Source organism: Euleptes europaea, chromosome 3 (assembly GCF_029931775.1).
Source record: "Euleptes europaea isolate rEulEur1 chromosome 3, rEulEur1.hap1, whole genome shotgun sequence".
Taxonomy (NCBI): domain Eukaryota; kingdom Metazoa; phylum Chordata; class Lepidosauria; order Squamata; family Sphaerodactylidae; genus Euleptes; species Euleptes europaea.
In genome coordinates, this window is record NC_079314.1 from 77,518,637 (window position 1) to 77,532,853 (window position 14,217).

The 14,217-nt window shown below is 40.4% G+C and overlaps 1 protein-coding gene across 1 annotated transcript in view; it reads right to left on the minus strand.

The window, feature by feature from the left end:
- PPFIA2 (PTPRF interacting protein alpha 2) overlaps positions 1 to 14,217 on the minus strand; it is a 278,103-nt gene that overhangs the window by 91,893 nt on the left and 171,993 nt on the right. Inside the window, exon 6 of the mRNA XM_056845998.1 lies at positions 6,436 to 6,552. Coding sequence (XP_056701976.1) covers positions 6,436 to 6,552 — 117 coding nt within the window. The remainder of the gene's footprint in view (positions 1 to 6,435; positions 6,553 to 14,217) is intronic.

The following is a 14,217-nucleotide window of genomic DNA, read 5'->3' on the forward strand; positions in this document are numbered from 1 at the left end:
AGATTCGAAGCTTGGGACCAGCCAGAGAGGGCTGTGTTAGATTGAAAGCTTGGTAGCAAGACTAAGCGGAAGCCAGACTGTACTCTGTGAACCTGAGGGTTCTGTGAAAGCCAAAGCTATTGACACACACAACCTGTGGTAGTGACAGGAGTGAGAATTGGGTTAGAGAGGGCCCATTCTCAGGTCACAAAGGGGAATTAGTCTCTGAGATAGAGCTATTCCGGTAGTAGGGAGGTGTGGAGGATTACAGCCACTGAGGTGGGGTAGTCAGAGAGAAAGCTAGGCTGGGGACAGAGTTTTGAGAGTCTGAAGCTGAATGACAGAGACTGAGAGTCTGAAAGTCTGAATAATAGTTCTGAGGGATAGAACTAAGCTTGAAACTAGGAATGAAAGGAACTTGAGTGAGAAAACATCTAAGCGATTTCTTTAAAGTAATCTTGTGTATATAAATCTGACTTGAGTTTTCCCTCCAATTTCTGCCTTTTCTCAAAAACCAATCTCTGTGAGTTCTGTTCAATAAACTTCCCTGTTTTGTCTGTTCAAGTTAAAAAGCCTCTTGTCGCCTATTTCTCACTGAGGTAAATACGGGTGTGGGACTGCAGGAGAAGGAAAATAATCTCCTCGCAAATATACTCAGGCCAATGCTTTTTCCCTCAGCATATACGGCCGGGCTGAGTGAGTGGGATATTGAAGTGGTTGAAAAGGGGGTGCTTCATAATCTCTCTCCCCCCGCCCCCCGGATTGCACTCTTAGTTCCTTTACTAGCATATCTATTTTAGTCAATCAAATAAGCGTATTTATTTTAGACAATAACTGATATATTTCAAAAGGCACAAGGTTTTATTAAATGCATTAATTAAGTAACTTACAGAATCACTGTCCCACATGGACTTGATCACTCTGTGCTCATTTTTGAGCACACATACATGCACTGAGGCACAGAGCAGTATTTTGCTTCACAAGACCCTCTGTCCTTAAGAGGAAAGACTCTGAAAGTTATGCGTGGGATCTCTGCCTTTACATCAGATCAGGCCAAATGAGATATGTTCCTGTCGGTGGTGGTCTGGTTTATTTTTTTCCAACAATGTTTGTATTACCCACTCAGTTATGACACTCTGCAAACTATAGTCAGGTTGATCTTATGTGGGCTAATAATTATTTAATGGTATTCACTCTTGCAGAGGAAGAAACAAAGAGCTGATGCCTCTTTATATAATAGCTACTGACTCATTTGTGATATATACCGTTTGTCTCCAATGTCACGTTTTCTATGTAACACAAAAATTGCCTGAATTATATATCTATAAATGTCAGTTCTGACCATTTTAAATTTCTACTAGAGACTGTGTACATGGCTGAATGGCCATGAAACAGAAAGTAAAAACGTGGACATGACTTGCTTCTATTTTTCTCCACACTTCTTTGCAATGGGACAAGGCAAGCCATGCTGGAAGGAGGATGCCTCTTTCTGCTGGTGCACTCTTGTCTGCACTGACAAGGACTCTCTATAGACAGAAAAGTAATCCTTCCCTATTCACAGAACTTACATAACTCTTTTTAAAAGAATCTTGAGCAGAGTTGCCATCCTGGGAGAACCAAGCATTAGTCTTGGCTACTGCAACATAAGATCCAGGCCTGGATCCACTTCTCTCACGTGTCTGGCATATCAGAGAGAAAGGTTCTAGCTGACCATTTTCCATGTGGTGGTAATTTTTTTTCCTTGCAGGATGTTCTTTTATGTGAATGACCAAGTTTTCCCTCACTAGCATTCTGAAATTGTACATTCCACTTTTATCATTCCAGAACTCTGTGCATGTGTAGACTGCATTATACAGACACCACACCTTGGCAAGGTCATTCGATGTCACTGCTGCTGGATTAACAAGGACAAGCAGTAGCATAAGAAAACAGATTTTTCAACTTCTTGCCCATAAGAATAAGGAGGGATAGGCCCTGCTGGATCAGATCAAAGATCCTTCTAGTTCTGCCTTCTATTTCCCACAGTGCCAACCTGATACTCTAGAAAGCCCCCAAGCAGGCATGAATGCAACCCAACTATTATATTTACAGACACCTACTAATACTTTATCAATATCAATGTTTACAATAAAAAGGCAAAATACAAATGATCATGTGCATTCCATACAGGCCAATATTTCAATATGTAGCTAAAACAAAACAAAACATGGGCAGCCCATTCCTGAAGCTGTGTGTGTGTGGTGTGTGTGTGTGGATCTGCGGTGGCTGGGAGTGGTGCAGCCCCATTGCCTCCTCAGAGGCTTACCAGCCACAGCGGAGGGGGGGGGGAAAGCACTTTTAAAAATAAAATAAAGGAAAAAGGGGGGAAATAACCCATAGTGAACAGCAAGGCTGCACCACCAAAAAAGATGGTACAGCCCTGCTTGTGCTCAAGGGGTTGCTCCTGGGGCAAAAGTGCTGTGGAAGCTATCTAAAGGAAGTTGCACCCCCAGGAACGCTCTGGGAACACCCCCACCTTTGCCAGCATGTTTGTTCCTGACAGTGGCACCTACGCTGACACAGAGTCATGCCAGTGCCTAAGGAGCTTCGCCCCTCCTTCAGGAATGGGCTGTTAAAGTGGTTATGACAGAGCAATTTAGCCTCTTTAAAAGTGGAGGCGCAGCACACGTTCTGTAGACAGAGAACTTCAATAGCTGTCCAAATACAGGAGCAGTAGCCAAGAGGAGGAAAAAGAATAGAGATGAAAGTGTCATCAGACAAGCCTGATGTCAGGGATTCTCTACAACAAAGGAGGCATGCCACAGAGAAAAATCAAAGTTCAAAAATACCCTGTGGGAACGAGTGCCACAGAGGCCAATAGAGATTAAATATGGAAGAGGTTTAGGGATAAAAAAATGAAATTGTTAGTGCTTTGTAAGACAAGGGACAAAAAGGATACTTCTGTTTTCTCTTGGTGAACGGCTTGAAAAGAAACCAGCACCAGTAATGTCTGATGTTTTCTCCCTTCTCTCTGTAGATCAAAAGCACAGCAGCAATGCAATCTTGTTTACAGAGACAATGTATCAGTGATCAACAGGAGGCAACACAATGGGTTTTTTTGCCCCCTACACCTCTACCATAAATGAATGAAAGAATGGGAGAACACTAAGGGATGTTTTTTAAAAATCCAACATACTGAAAAAATGTAGACCTCAGTATTAAAACAAGTTCCCAAAGAGTGTAAAGTCCTAATATCATGTACATATAATATGACAAAATTTATTCTTAAAACATGGTTGTGAATTGTCATTTCACCAGTCAGTATGAATAAAACAGTCACACCTGAAATGGAAAGCTGCAATCTTATGCATTTTTACTTGGAGGAAAAGTTGCACTGAAAATAATGGAACTGATTCAAGTAATCAAGCAAAGGAATCAGGCTGCAAACTGTACATTTGGTTATTCAGGGTTATATTCTCAAACCATACTAATGTACAAATGTTGTACCCATTATAGAGAGTTATGTTTTTTGGGCAGCAAAATGTTTTGTTCCTGATGTTATTATATCAGCCAACATCTAGAAAAATATGCCCAACCCTAAGCATAGTATAATACCTCCTCTCAACTCTCCTCCTTTCCAAATTGCTGTGCAATAAAGTAATATAGTTGTCTTTATATTTTTATTCCATCTAATTAAAATTTTCTGGTCAGTTAACAAAAAAACCCCATAGGCTACCATATTAAAAAGCACAAAATACTAGGGCTGTTGATTCAGTTCGGCCCGAACAGAAAAACAGCCGAATTTCTCTCAATTCGGCGGTTTTTCGGTTCGGACGAACCGAACTCAAAAAGAGGGGGGAACCGGGGAGCCGAATTGGCCGAGTTCGGGGTGTTCCCGAATAAATTCGGCCTATTCGGGCCCTTTCCCCCACCCCACGCGCCTTCAGTGCCCCCTGAAGGGGGGCTGGGTGCCCTTTAAACTGATTTGTGCCTCCCGGCCGGGAGGCACAGATCTGTTTAAAGGGCACCCTGTGCTCTCCAGGGGAGCCCCCTGAAAGGGCGCGGGGTGCCCTTTAAACAGATCTGCGCCTCCTGGCTGGGAGGTGCAGATCTGTTTAAAGGGCACCCTGCGCCACTCCAGGGGAGCCCCCTGAAGGGGGGCGGGGTGCCCTTTAAACTGATCTGTGACTCCCGGCCGGGAGGCGCAGATCTGTTTAAAGGGCCCCCGTGCGCCTTCAGGGAATCCCCCTGAAGGCGCGTGGGGGGCTGAATTTTCCCCCGAACTCCAGATCCCCCCGAATTTCTGGGGATCCGAAGCGGGGGAGTTCGGACTTCGGCACGGCCCGAATAAAAACGGGCCGAATTTTGCCGAAGCCGAACTATACCGAATTTTTTTTCAACAGCCCTACAAAATACCATTTTATCTCATCCAACAAACACTCAACAGCATAGGTGTAGCTTTATATATTGAATGCTGCAGAGGTGACTAAAGTATCACAGATGTTAGATGCTAATGGTGCTTAGTTTAAGACATAACTTTAAAATTTTAATTTTCATTAAAATTGTACTACCAGATTAATTGCCATATCCTGTCCTTCTGTTGCCCAGCATTCAAAGATACAAAATCTTCCAGAGAGGCACCTCTTTCAGTCTTGTAAACTCTTCCAATTATTAATGCTTAAGATTGTGCTCTTGCATCTTATTATTTGCCTTCTTTCTTCTCCCACAGTCTCTACTACACAAGGAATGCCTTACCTCTCCTTTGTCCATTCTGCATTCCTTGTAACTCCTTTCTTGCTCTCTTTCATGCCAAACAAGCAGATTTTCTGATCAAATTCCATGCACACATAGCTTTATAGTAAACTCTATCAATAATGTCCCATTAAGAAAACAATCTGAAAATGAATACAGTATTTATATTGCTTCTTAAACTAAGCCATACTCTTCTGATCAGCTGAATTTTGGGCTCAAATTGCATTAACTTTCTAATTTAGCATGGGAATTTTACAGGGGAAAGATCATGCCTTAACTTATGTTTTATACATCACGCACAATAATTACTTTTAATACACAGCAAAATTGTAGCATCAATTCCTTGAAGAAAAATCGCTCCAAGTTATAATCATCCTCTGGAGGTCAGATAGCTCCCGATATGTCCCTTGCATGAACTGCCTCTCTCTAGCTTCCACAGGGTGACTCCTTAGTAATATGACATTTTAGTCAAATTACCTTTTTTGTATTGATTCTTAACATAGAAAGACTATTGCGGGGAATAATCCAGTAACTTTATTGCATTTAAAAATGCAAGTGGACAACTTGAAACAAGTTTTAAAATATAAAGAACACTACTTGCATTTAAATGATCTATAAACAGCAAGCAAGGGACATCCTAAGCAGTGCTGGAAAAACTGCAAAATTCAGTTGAAGCTGTTAATAATAAATCCCCTTAAAATCTATTTTTTATTTTTGATATCATTGCTATATAACTTAATTAGTATATGGCAATGTTGCCAGACAAATTCTTACAGGTTTGTTTGGGACATGATAGTTTTTCCAATCACTCTGACAAAACTTCTTTTCAATCTGCAGATACCACCTTCTCCAAATCCACTCTGCTTTCGGCGTGCAGGGAATTTCTTAGGAGGTGCTGTGGTGGTGCCTCCTCCCCGCACGCCAAATGGGCTGTTAGGGACATTGTATCAGGACTCATACATTTCTAGTGTATAAATAGGGAGGCAAAGAACTCAATAAGTGGGTATAAAACAATATGCTACCCCCTAACTCATTTCAAAATCCTTCAGGATTAGGAATACCTTACACACATATGCATTCCTAATAGCTACACCTTGAAAGCCCAGAGCTTCTCTCCTCCCTCCGACTAGAGAACACCATGCTCTCTCTGTGGCCTTATTAGAAAAACATCGGCTGCCTTCAAAAAGTGAAACTGGTAGAGGCAGAGATTACAATAATGGAAAAAAAAAACAGAACAAAATGAAAGAAAAGCATGGGTTTTTTTCACTATAGGTTGTTTAGATAGGGCATTTGTTTGGTTTTCATTTTTGTAATTTTGTAATTATTGTAATTAAAAAAATGCACAAATCTAATACAGTAGGTGCATACTGAGCAGCAATAGCAACCATCATCAAAGAGTCTAGTGAAACAGTTGAACACAGGCTCACCTAATTAGATTTTTGTAATACAGCCATTGGTCATTTTGTTTTGGAATTTCTGCTTTGGAGTGTTAGCAATGAAATAGCAAGAGATGAGTTCAGCAGCTAAATGTAGCATGGAGTTTCTTTGACATTGGCTTTAATTTTTGTGTGTAGGCAGCATAAATGACACTGGTCAAGGCTGTCTTGCACATATACAGGTTCTATTAGTCATGCACAGCGAACGTATGTTTATTTGAAAATGCAGACTGCAAGCAATGTGTGTTTTTCAGAAAATTTCAATCAAAGGAAAACAGCTTTTTCATACCTTTTCATGAACCTTTTGTCCTGACTCTATTCCTTTAATATGTTCTGAGTCAGAAGGACTCTCTCCTGATGCCATTTTCCTTTGAATGTGTACATTTTGCTCACGCAAAGCTATAATCTAAAAGAGAGCATAAAATTACTGTAAAAATAGTAAATGGCCAAGCATTTTATTTATATATGAGTATATTGCATAATAGGCAGCAACTTACAGACAAATCCTATGCATGCATCAGAATTTACAGAGTTCCACAGTTCTTATACCCCATAAATTGGATTATAATTTTTATTTTTTAAAATGAGTATTTACATTACTTAAGAGCATTATATCAGGGTTTATATGCTGCAAATGTATGAATGGGGAGGGGGAGAAATCAAGAAGTGGTTATAAAAAAGACAGCACCCCCTAGTTAATTTCAACCAGCCAAACTTACATTTGTAAAATCACATTTGTGAAACTAGTGGTCAGGAAAATATATAGTAAACATTACTAGAAATATTATGACTCAAGTTGATCTGATATACATACAGCAAGCAAGAAACATTGTTAGCCAAAATGCTCGGTTAAGAATTATTATATGGGGGAATTAGCATTCAATAACCGGCACTGGACATAACCTGCAGGATCTAACCTGTGTCTACGGGAGTCCAAACCGTGATTCAAAGAATAAGCGGAGTCAATGGTTTTAGTTTCAAGGATTTACTTATTAATCATATGTACACAGACACTCAAATAACATGTACACAACAACACAAAGAGCCTAGGAATTAAAGAGAGTAGTATAGAGACATTTGCCAATGTGGCAGGCCCTCTGAAGACAGGTAATACTGCACCTGGTACAGAAGCGGAGATGTCCGGGGTTCCGTGGGCTAAGATACTGGGAAAGCGGGAAGAGGGGTTCCCGGGACTCGACCAGCGAGGCGGGAGGGGAGCGTGGTCAGGCTGCACAAGACCCAAACCAACAGCGTGACAGCAAGTATGCAAGGGGAAGACCTAAGGTAGCGTATGGACTAAGGAGACCCCAATTATACCTTTTCCTGGGGGCGGGGTTATGAGATTACCTCTTCATGGTTCCCGTTGTAAAACAAAAGGTGATAATAACCCTAATGGTCGGCTGCCGGGGTGGGGCAAAAGGGCAATTGAGACAAACTATTCTACTCCTACTGATTTGCGCAATTCTGGGAGAACCGGGAGTCATTCGTAGATGGGATTAACGAGCTGAAACAAAGGTGCGTACAGCTGGGTCCGGGGCTTTGCATAGCCGGGGGAGCGATCCTCTGTTACTGCTATCTTGATGCTTTCTGATGGGCCATCAATCATGCAGATGATGCGGAGAGAGGGGGGGGGGAATTGGTGACAATTATGTGCCTGACAATTCCCTGTGAGATGGCTTCTGCTGGAACGGGCGCACAGGAAAATGGATTCCCTCTGGTTCACAGGAGGGGTTGACCTGGCCATGGTTCCTTGGCTGCCTGTTTCGCAGGATGGGATAGGAGCCCTTTCAGTGGCGGTTCGGGCTGGCCGTCATGTCTGGAAAGGTGGTGTCACGCATCTGTTGGGGTTGCCATGACCAGTCCTGGAGAATGGCAACCCGTTTGCTTACAACATGTGATGTCAATTTTACAAACATTTTTTTCAAATAATTTTTCCCCAAAGGTTGAACAATAGATTCCATCAATAAATGATGCCAAGTATAAATTGGATTGGAAAATCAGAAGTCAATTCTATTAGTAGTTAAATGCTTTTTGGGGACAGATGAGCTGTACCAATTACTCAGGGCTAACTTCCTAGTGTGGGAGATACATGGATACTGCCAAGCCACATCTCTCTAGCAATGGTTAATTGTTCAGCCATGTGAGCTACGAATTTTGAACTACCTCATTCATTTTAGTGAACCCTGAGCTTAAGACAGCAATGAAACATTCCCTTGCTGTAAAACTCAGAAAAGGTACAGAGATACAGGATCTGATAGAGTCTCTTATTCTAAAATAATTTCAGTGGCTTCCATCCATGAGACTATTAAAAAATTAACTGGTTGAGGAGGTTAGTTTGTCATGTGATTAATGATGCACAAAACGTAAATCGCACAAAACTGCTTCCTTTACTATTCCCAAATTTATGTATTTGAACTTTATATTTCGGGAGCTACACTGAATGTTAGTGGTATATTTGTACCATTTCTCCTGTAGATCTCGATCTAGAAATTAGTTTTACTTGCCCTGGTTGTGTAGTGAATTCCTTTTTTTGCCCTCATTCAAGGATTGCATTTCCAGAATTTGTGAAGACTGCTGCAATACTGGTATGTCTCCATGTTTGATGATTTTAAAAGCAACTTTGTTTTACATGAAATATCATAGAACCATCTTGCAAAAATGTGTGCCTGTAGAAAATGGATTCCCTGAAACCTTGCTCCAGATTTTTTTTTAAAGTAGGTATTGCAATGTGTTCTGGTGCTGGAGTGGACACCTGCCCTTTAGAACAGCTGTCTGATGAAAAGGGACAAGGTGGGAGGAAAGCCATCAGTTTCACCACTGTCATTTTATTCACTCTGCGCCCACTCCGATGCACTTATACACCTTTTTGAACAACAAGTAAAACTAATGCCTGAACCAGATCAGGAAGGCTGCTGTCTATATTTCTGTCTGTAGACCCGCAAGAATAGACTAACCCTCCTAATCAGGTATAAGCCATCTAGGATCTGGGGCAAACAATTCTAAGAAAGAGTGCACACAGGACTGCGTGCCAGTCACTCTCAAACTATGAGCATTGTTCCAATACTGTCGAGTATACATGCCATTTTGATGAAAAGACAAAAAACAAAAGTTAACTCTTAGGAGAGTTTCAATATCTCTCAGTTTTAAAAAACTACAGTTGAGACACACGGATACCCCACCCTTCTGATATCAAGATACCCTTCTATTAGGTGGGGTCCAGAGGAAACTTACCATGCAGATGGTGATATATATGTTGTTAGAGAAAATAATTACACACACACACACAATTTTGGAAGAATGAAAAGTTGCAGCAATTTCAAAATTAAGTATAGAAATTCTCTATAAAAATTGGAAGGCAGGCAAAGCAGAACAGTGGACATAGCCAATTCATGAAAATGAACAGATGGGGCTGTGAGTGTCCCTTTTAAAAATCACCATACAACAGACATTTAGAAGCTGGGCTACTCCCATACTTCCCCTATGGGAGGTCTAGCGCCTGGTTTCACCTCTTCTGGAAAAGCTCATTATGTGGCACTTCTGCACTCTGTAGGATAATCTTCCCCAACATAGCAGTTGTGAGTACCATGGTGCCATCATTTTGTTCCTTGGAACTCACTCACTTCTCCAAAACACTTCTCCAAATCAAAGAACAAGTCTTCACTTTTTTCCACCTCATTGGAAGAACCAGAAGACTCCAGGAGGCAGCATTTTGGGATTTGTAGGAACTGCCCATTCAAAAAACGTTCCCCATCACAGGAGGGTGTTTGGTTTGGAACCTCCAAACATTTTGTAATTGGCAGCCATTTTGTGATTGGTTCCCCTTTCCATGGCAGCCATGTTCTGGTGGCACCCACTAGGTTTTCTCAGAATTCCAAAGTGCCACAGGCTTATCAAAGTTGGGAAACCTTGGGACTTTCCTTCGTACCTCAATAACAGTAGTACTAATGCATAGCACTTAGTAGTAACTAAGTGCTGTAGGAAAAGGATAAAGCAAGCAGCAGAATCAGGGTCAAATCCAGCAATAAAAATAAAAATAATTTTCTTGTTTTTAACATTGCAACCGCATTTACCATGTTTGGCATATTTATTTATTTATTTATTTATTTATTTATTTATTTATTTAAGCAATTCATATATTGCTTTACCCAAGCACAAAAAAATAACATAAAAAGAAACAATATTTAAACCACATATTCTTTTCTTTTTTCAAAAGAAGCTGATGGTGTAAGCTCTGTTGTCTGCTCTTCTCTTGTGTTTCTTTTTATAATGCAAGGGACTAAGTGTGAACTAAAGCTTTCTCTGAAAGGAAATGTGTTCTAAGCATAAACAGTCAATAAAGTATGGTGGCAAATTTAGAAATGGGGTGGAGGTGTTCAGAGAAATGAAATTCCCCATTAGGAAAAGTTGGACTAATTACAACCTGAGTCAAACTCCAAAGTTTGGTTCAGCTCATCGTTTACAAGCTATTTCCAGCTTTCTTTTCCACTGGTTTTGTTCTTCCTACTGTTTTCTAAAAGCATGTTACAAGATGGAGGGAAATCAAGAAACAGCAGAGAATACAGCTTTAAAATTCCCACTGTATTTCTAGCATCCCAATAGAGTTTTTCTAAACATGCCCAGAAACCCTTAATGCTGCTGGAATGCTGGGCTGAATGGACTGAGGTATGTACATTACTCCAAGCTCCCTGAAGAAAGGACAAGATTAAACACAAATAAATAAATATAGCAAATAATCTAACAGAGCACAACAAATATCAAATCCTTTCTGACTGCTAACCATAAAAAAAATGCAAATCCATCCAATATAGCTGCCCTACATCCTACACAAGCAATGTTACATCAGGACTCTGGCAGGCACAATCTCAAATAATATCTTCCGGAGAGTCTTTTCAAATGAATTGAAATGCAAATAAGCTTTCTGCAACATTTCCATGTAAATCTCTTTCCCCACCTTAAAACTGAATGAATTTAGCACCTTCAATTCCCCCCTCATTATAATAAATCTATCAGAATCTGCATTTACACATTTACTTATGTGAAATAAATTAAAGTTCACTTAGACAAAGTACATAAATGAACAGTGCATATTAAATGTTAATGCTATTTGATTACTAAAAGCATACATGCAGCAATTATATTTGGCCTTTTATCAAGGGTTCATCCAGCACTGTATCATGCAATAAGATAGTGACATCATTAAATTTTTCCTACCGGCTTTTCTTAATGTTCCTTTCATTTAAATTATATTTCAAACCATCTGTCAGTAAAGTATTAAATTATGTCAGTCTAATTATCTTGATTGAAATTTGCTCCCAATTAAATCACTTGCCTACCATGTACTAAAAGGATTTAATTTAATTAACAGTATAGTAAAATGTAAAGAGGTCAATGCTTAAGCTCCGAGGAGGTTTTGGTAGATATTTTAAAAGATGGGTACGACTTGATTTGTAAACATCTGACTTTTTAATTTTACTTGGAGCAAAGCAGCAGCTGAGATTTTTTTAAAAGCTCCTAAATACATGTGAACTATACTAGGTTGACAGAGTATCTTCTGTCTCTTATTTAATTTCCCCCCACAAATTTGCTCCACCTTTAGCGGCTCAGCTTGTTTCTTTGATGAATTAAAATTTCTCCAACATTTATGTACAGATATTCAGATTAAGTACAATGTCCTTAATGGGACACTGTTCCATCTAAATTGTCTTCCAGTTTGCTTCCAGGTCCAATTCAAGGTGCTTGTATTAATTTTTAAAGTCCTATATGGCTTGGGGTAGGGTTGCCAAGTGCCAGGTGGTGGCAGGTAAACTACCACCAATCCACCAGGCTGCCTGCCGACCAGCTGAGGGCCAGTGGGCACCCCGTGCATGCACGCACGTGTGACGCGCCTATGTCAATTCAGAGTTTACCCTGAAGCGACGTGGACGCTCTAGCAAATTCAGCTGAAACTCTATGGTTTCCATAGAATTTTGGCCAAGATTGAGAGAGCGTCCCCATCACTTCAGAGTAAACCAGAAGTGATGTAGGTGTGTCGGTGTGCGGGCGCATCGAGCCAGGCATGCCTACACCAAGTGCCCCAGAAAACCTCCCGCTGATCGACCGATGGGACCTGGTAAGCCTAGCTTGGGGCCAGCATACCTTTAGGACTGTCTACTTCCATATGAACCTACCTGACCACTCCGGTCATCTTCAAGGGCCCAGCTTACATAAGAACATAAGAAAAGCCCTGCTGGATCAGACCAAGGCCCATCAACTCCAGCAGTTTGTTCACACAGTGGCCAACCAGGTGCCTCTAGGAAGCTCCCAAACAAGACAACTGCAGCAGCACCATCCTGCCTGTGTTCCACAGCACCTAAGATAATAGGCATGCTCCTCTGATCCTGGAGAGAATAGCTTCGTGGGCCACCACCATCTGAGGCTAACTGTGTGGCAACCCAACAAAGGGCCTACTCAGCTGTGGCACTGAAACTTTGGAGCTCCTTCCCCAGGGACATTCATCTGCCTCCCTCTATTGTTGTCTTCCATGAGTGAGTGAAGACTTTTTTGTTTTTTGTTTTGGTGTTCCATCACTAACTCTTATCAGCCCTCTTCCTTGCTTGTGAGTTTATATGTTTATGTGTTTATATGTTTCTGTAATTGTTTTAAATATTTTATAAACATTTGTATTATAAATTCTCCTTTAACATTTTAAAGTTTGCAATGTTTTAATGTTCACCACCTTGGGACCCTGAGTTAGGTGGAAGGTGACCTTGTGCTAGCCTTCTGAAGAATCAAATAATTGAGAAAACAGTGCAGTCTAGCAATATGTGTTCCATCCTACATTATTCAAACAATCCTGAGACAATGAAGATCCTCTCTATGTCTTTGGGAGCATTTATTTATGTAAAATAAAAATGTTACTGGCTTTGTGATCACCAAACATTCAGAATACATCACACAATAAATTCACTAATGCCACTAGACATTAAGTGATGCTCAAAAGTGTAGCCGCCTCATTAGGGTTGCTAACCTCCAGGTAGCACCTGGACATCTCCTGCTATTACAATTGATCTCCAGACAACTCAGATCAGTTCCCCAAGAGAAAATGGCTGATTTGGAGTGTGGGCTCTATGGCATTATAACCCGCTGAGGTACCTCCCCTCCCCAAACCCTGCCTTCCCCTCACCAAATCCTGCCCTCCGCAGGCTCCACTCATAACACAGGTATTTTTCAAGTTAGAGTTGGCAACCTTAGGCCTCAGACAATGACATTGTCTCTACTTAGCCATTTAGGACAGATGCAGTGGTGGCAGGCTCGGTAGGCTCTTTGGTGTAGCAGATCCCAAAAGACATTGTAAGAGCATCCAAACCACCACTGTCTGTCCAGCTACTGGCCATATCATTTCCACACCATCAACTCACAGAGATTTGGTCATGCATTCCTTTTTTTAAACATGGAGAAAAACCAATGAATACAATTGTGGAGTCAATATGAACAGGGTACTTTCACATTAATGAAACATTTAGAGAACATATTTTAATGATAAAATATTTAGACATCCCCTTCAAAGTAATCATTCAAAGCTTGTGAATTCCAGTGCAATGTTTTGATTATTAATACCACTGTTGTCCAAAACAGCAAGTATATCTGTCTTAATAATCTAAGCAAGTAAATCTAATCTAAATCTAATTGTAATCTAATAACCATAATGTTCACTGGGTTCCTTTGTTGTTAACCATCTAATATTTAAATAACCAACTACCACTGATTAATTGTAGTGTTCTTACACTTTCATTGGGAGTTATATGGAGTTGCCCTTGTAAGCCATTGGATGTGAACAGGAAAGGCTATAGAAAATAAACATTTAAATAAGTCAATTGTGAAGGTATTTTAGCCTTATGCATCACAACATAATTAACAGTAACAGGAAAGGCTACAGAAAAGAAACATAAAGGCTACAGAAAAAAAAACATTAAAGCTATAGAAAAGAACCATAATAAGTAAATTGTGAAGGTATTTTAGCCTTATGCATCACAACATAATTAACAGTAATTATTAGTTGCTAAAACCAAATAGGATGAAGTATTAAAAGATG